Source organism: Dermacentor albipictus, unplaced genomic scaffold (genome assembly GCF_038994185.2).
Source record: "Dermacentor albipictus isolate Rhodes 1998 colony unplaced genomic scaffold, USDA_Dalb.pri_finalv2 scaffold_25, whole genome shotgun sequence".
Lineage (NCBI taxonomy): Eukaryota > Metazoa > Arthropoda > Arachnida > Ixodida > Ixodidae > Dermacentor > Dermacentor albipictus.
Genome location: NW_027225579.1, coordinates 4,954,614 through 4,960,646, shown reverse-complemented (window position 1 = coordinate 4,960,646; position 6,033 = coordinate 4,954,614). Strand labels below are relative to the sequence as shown.

Here is a 6,033-nt window from a genome sequence, read left to right as displayed (position 1 = left end):
ATCATCAGCTGATATTATATCCCCGATAACGCACTTACCTGGCCTTGGCGACCACGATACATTATATTTTACAATCACGATATCACTATAACTGAAACGCGAACAATTTAAGGAAATAAAAGATTATAAAAAGGCTAACTTCTCGGCAATGAATAATGAACTTGCTTTCTTTCTTGACACGTTTCTACTCTGCCATCTTGAGCGTTCTGTCGAGACAAATTGCCGCCTCTTTGAAGAAAAAGTACCCGATCTAATAAGTCGTTATATTCCAGTCCGACGTGCATATTCAAATAGTAACGCACCGTGGTATAACAGATACCTTAGCAGACTAAGTAACAAAAGGAAACGCCTATGTCGTATCACCAAACGGTCACTAAATCCTGAACAATGGTTCTCATACAAATCCGCTGCCGCCACGTACTTTTCAAATTTACGGTCTGCGAAGTTTTCCTACTACAACGTGACCCTTCCCAAGCTACTGAAAACTAACAGTAAGGTATTCTGGAGCTCTATGAAGGGAGATAGCACTAGAAAAGTTACTCTAACTTCACCAACTGGGAAAGGAATCGCCGACCACGCATGCGCTGACGTGCTAAATGAGACGTTCGTACAGGCCTTTTTGCCGTCTTCACATGCTACTCCTCCCGAAATACGACCCTAAGATACCCCCACATGGATCCCATAGCATTTAATACCAACACTATAAAATCGATTATAAATCAATTACAGCTGAAATCGTCATGTGGTGTTGATGAAATTAACATTACATTTTTACACAATACTAGTGAGTGTTGCTCAATAATTTTACAATTACTTTTTGCTCAGTCGCTTCTCAACGGCAGATTGTCTTTAGATCGGAAAACGGCTAAGATCATTCCAATTCATAAATCTGGTAATACGCATAACCCTTTTAATTATAGGCCCATTAATTTGACTTCAGTGCCCTGTAAGATAATGGAGCACGTAATTTTTTCTGAGGTAATCAGTCATCTTGAATTTAACAACTTTACATCTAGCCAACATGGTTTTCGTAAAACATTCTCCTGTGATACCCAGCTTCTTTGCTTTACTGAAGACTTGCACGGACTGTATATTTCTTGATTTTGCTAAAGCTTTTGACAAACTACACCACACATTACTGCTATGTAAACTCATAGTAGTAAACATTGATATTAATGTAATTAATTGCATACAAGCATTTCTAATACACCGCATGCAATTAGTAAGCGCCAATAAAGTTAATTCAACTCTAACATCCGTCAAGTCTAGCGTTCCACAAGGGTCTGTGCTTGGACCGCTATTGTTTGTGATCTACGTTAACGATTAACCTTATAACATTTCGTCAAAAATTTGTCTTTTTGCAGATGACTGCGTAATATATCGTAAAATTACTACTGAGGCAAATATTTTATCTCTTCAGGACGATATAAACACACTGCATAGCTGGACTATAAGAAGGCGCATGCAGCTTAACGTGAAGAAATGTAAATGAATGCGAATATCCCCTACTAATGAAGCTTGTCCTGCTTATTTACTTGATAACAATTCTTTAGAGAGCGCAAGAAACTAAAAAATATGTCGGCGCCCATATAACCTATAACTTATCCTGGAAGTACCATATCGACTTTATAACAAGCAAAGCTCATCACACAATTGGATATCTTCGCAGAAACGTCTCGCTCGTGGCATTATCGCTCAAACATTTTTATACACGACATATGTCCATCCACAGTGGGAATATGCATCATCAGTATGGGACCCACATCATGCCATCTCAATTAACTGCCTTGAAAGTGTGAGAATCGCTCCGCTCGGTTTATACTAGCTAATTAGCATCGTACGGCAAGCGTAACACAAATGAAGGCGACACTTAACCTACCTTCACTGTTAACCCACAGGAAACAATCACGCCTATACTTATTTTATAAGATTTACTACCAGAACGCAGTGCTTCGGTCAACATGGATTAATCCAGCACTATCCATCTCCTCCCGTAGAGATCATACGCATAAGGTACATGCGCCTCGCTCTAACACACTAACACATTTGCAATCATTTTTACCCAAAACATGCAACGAATGGAATGGTCTGCCAGCATCCATTGTTAGTATAAGTAATCGTGTTCAATTTAGAAACGCTTTATTTACCTACATTTGAATCATGTAACGCGTTCATGTGTATTTTCATTCTATAAATATCATATTTGCAACTTAACTATGTATATATTTACCTAGCATTCACAATTTGTTTTATTGAAAAGTGTATCAAGAGTTTTCTATGGTGAACTAGCTACCACTATTATTTTTGTCTATGAGGTGTCAATCAGTGAGCAAGCATAATTTATCACTGTTACTTGCTGTGCCTTTTCTGTACATCATTTTTACCTCCTCTATGTTGCCTCTCCCCTTTATGATGTATACTTACTCTGAGGGTACTGTAATTAACTAAATAATTAAATAAACGGAGAGGGCAGCACATCGGCCAAAGACCCCCGAGAGGGCATCATGACAGCCAAGGACCCAGGAGAAGCACTAGGCCCCAGGGCCCCAGAGAGGGCACCACAACGTGCCAAGACACAGAAGAGGGCAGCACGATGGCCCAAGCTCCCGAAGAGGGCAACCCAACGCCCTACGACGATGGAGAGTACAGCAGAACAGCTCAAGAGCCCGAAGGGGGCAGCACGAGGACCCAAGACCCTGAAGTACAATGCCCCAAGACCCTGGAGAGGGCAGCACAACAGCTCAAGATCCTGGAGAGGGCACCACAGCGCCCCAAGACCCAGTGGAGTGCAGTACGAAGACCCAAGACCACGGAGGGCAGCACAACGCCACAAGACTCCGGAGAGGGCAACACAACGCCCGAAGACACTGGAGCACGGCCCACAGGCACGACGGCCCAAGACCTTGTAGAGGGAAGCACAACGCTCCAAGAGCCTGGAGAGGGCAGTGCAGCACGCCAGTACCACAACGGGGGCTGTATCATGCCCCAAGAGCCGGGAGAGAGCAGCAGAACGCCCCAAGAGTCCGGAAAGGGCAGCACAATAGCCCAAGACCCTGGAGTGGCCAACGTAACGCAACAAGGCCCCGGAGAGGACAGCACAAATCCCCACGACCCCGGTGAGGGCAGCACAGTACCCCAAGGCTCCGGAGAGGGCAGTAGAACGCCCCAAGACCCCGGAGAGGGCTTCACATCGCCCAAGGACTGCAGAATGTGCATTACAATGCGCCAAGAGCCCGGAGAGGGCAGCAGAACTCCCCAAAAGCACGCAGAGGGCAGCACAACGCCCCAAAACTACGGAGAGGGCAGCACAACGGTCCAAGTTCGCGAGGAGGGCAGCACAACGGCCCTAGACTCCGGAGTGGGCAACACAACACCGCAAGACACCGAAGAGGGCATCACAACGCCTCAAGACATGGAGTGCGCAGCATAGTGCCCCTAGGCTCCAGAGAGGGAAGCACAACGGCCTAAGACCCAGGAGAGGGCACCGCAATGCGCCAAGATCCCTGAAAGGGTAGCGCAACTGCAACAGACCCCTGAGAGGGTAGCACAATGCCCCAAGACCCCGCAGAGGGCCGCACAGCACCCCAGGGCCTGAAGAGTGCAGTACAATGCCCCAAGAGCCCGTAGAATACAGTACAACGTCCCAAGCGCCCGGAAAGGGCCGCAGAACGCCCAAAAGTCTGTAGAGGGTAGCACAATGGCCCAAAACGCCTGAGAGGCCAGCACAACGGCCCAAGTTCCCAAAGAGGGCAGCGCAACGCCCCAGGACCCCATAGAAGACAAAAGAATGCCCGAAGACTCCTCGGAGAGGGCAGCACGATGCCCCAAGACACTGGAGAAGGCAGTACAATGCCCCAGCAACCCGGAGAGGGCAGCACAACGAGCCTACACCCCGAAGAGGGCAGCACGACACCCCAGAGCACCGGAGAGGGCAGCACAATGCCCAAAATCCTGGAGAGGGCAGCAAGACGCCCCAAGTCCCCGGAAAGGGCAGCACAACACAACGGCCGAAGACCCCGGAAAGGGCAGCAAAACACAACGGCCCTAGATCCCGGGGAGGGCGGCACAATGCCCCAAGGCCCCGGAGAGGGCAGACCGTCTCCATTGCCCGTTGCCGCGCCCTCTCCGGGTGTTGTACTGCCCTCTCCGTGGACTTGGGGCGTTGTGCTGCCCTCTCCGCGATCTTGGAGCATCCTGCTGCCCTCTCCGGGCTCTTGGGGCGTGCTATTGCCTTCTGCGGAGTCCTTGCGCGTTGTGCTGCCCTCTAGGGCGTTTGGACCTCGTGCTCCCCGTTTCGGGGTCTTGGGGCGTTGTGCTGTCCGCTCCGTGGTGTTGGGGCGTCATGCTGCCCTCTCCGGGGTCTTGGGACATAGTGCTGCCCTCACCCGGGTCCTGGGCATTGTGCTGCCCTCTCCGCGGTCTTGGGGCGTTGTGCTGCACCCTCGGGGGGTCTTGGGCCGTATGCTGCCCTGCCCTCGCCAGTGTCCTTGGCTGTTGTGTTGCCCTCACCGGGGTCTTGGGGCATTGTGGTGCCCTCTCCGGTGTCTTGGGGCGTTTTGATGCCCTATCCGGGGTCTTGTGGCATTGTGCTGCCTTCTCCGTGATCTTTGGGTGTTGTGCTGCTATCTCCTGGATCTGGCGATGTTCTGCCATATCTGGCGTCTTGCGGCATTAAGCTGCCCTCTCCAGTGTCTTGGGGCTTTATGCGGCCCTCTCGGCGGTCTTGGAGTGCTGTGCTGCCATCTCCGGGATCTTGGGGCGTTGTGCTGCCCTCTCCGGTGTCTTACTCTGTTGCTGTAAAATAATTGTCCGAACCTGGGTGCTACATGCCTGCCATACGTACAACCAGGTACTGGTCGATGGCGCGACCCAAGATTGTTGACAGTGGTGGCCGATATTGCCCAGGTACTCCACAAGCACAGCTCAACTCCACGGAGAGGCTTGGGGGAGTGATGGGTGTTGAAGCTCGTCCAGCAATCTTTTCTGTATGAAACGCGCACCCCATGAAATCTCATCTACTGAGGTATAATTACGACAATGTAGGCAAGTATAGAAACGTGTTCACATAGGAGGTCAGGCCGGACAGGCCGCCATTGGAATATGAACCTGGCTACGTTTAACGCTAGAACGTTATCTAGTGAAGCGAGTCTAGCAGTGCTATTGGAGGAATTAGAGGGCAGTAAATGGGATATAATAGGGCTCCGTGGAGTTAAGAGGCCAAAGGAAGCATATACAGCGCTGAAAAGCGGGCACGTCCTGTGCTACCGGGGATCAGCGGAGAGACGAGAACTAGGAGTCGGATTCCTGATTAATACGAATATAGCTGGTAACATACAGGAATTCTATAGCATTAACGAGAGGGTGGCAGGTCTTGTTGTGAAACTTAATAAGAGGTACAAAATGAAGGTTGTACAGGTCTACGCCCCTACATCCAGTCATGATGACCAGGAAGTCGAAAGCTTCTATGAAGGCGAGCAATCGGTGATGGGCAAAGTCAAAACAAAATACACTATACTAATGGGCGACTTCAATGCCCAGGTAGGCAAGAAGCAGGCTGGAGACAAGGCAGTGGGGGAATATGGCATAGGCACTAGGAATAGCAGGGGAGAGTTATTAGTAGAGTTTGCGGAACAGAATTATATGCGGATAATGAATACCTTCTTCCGCAAGCGGGATAGCCGAAAGTGGACGGGGAGGAGGCCGAACGGTGAGACTAGAAATGAAATAGATTTCATACTCTGCGCTAACCCTGGTATCATACAAGATGTAAACGTGCTCAGCAAGGTGCGCTGCAGTGACCATAGGATGGTAAGAGCTCAAATTAGCCTAGACCTAAGGAGGGAGAGGAAGAAACTGGTACATAAGAAGCCGACCAATGAGTTAGCGGTAAGAGGAAAAATAGAGAAATTCCAGATCAAGCTACAGAACAGGTATTCAGCTTAAACTCAGGAAGAGGACCTTAGTGTTGAAGCAATGAACGACAAATTTGTGGGGATCATTAAGGAGTGTGCAATAGAAGACGGTGGTAACTCC

General features: G+C 49.3%; 1 protein-coding gene across 1 annotated transcript; it reads left to right on the top strand.

Moving 5' to 3' along the window:
* The first annotated feature begins 2,593 nt into the window (after positions 1-2,593).
* LOC139052500 (putative per-hexamer repeat protein 5) lies at positions 2,594-3,430 on the top strand. The gene has a single exon (XM_070529619.1). It carries the CDS (start codon positions 2,594-2,596, stop codon positions 3,428-3,430), a length of 837 nt encoding a protein of 278 aa, XP_070385720.1.
* The last annotated feature ends 2,603 nt before the right edge of the window (positions 3,431-6,033 follow it).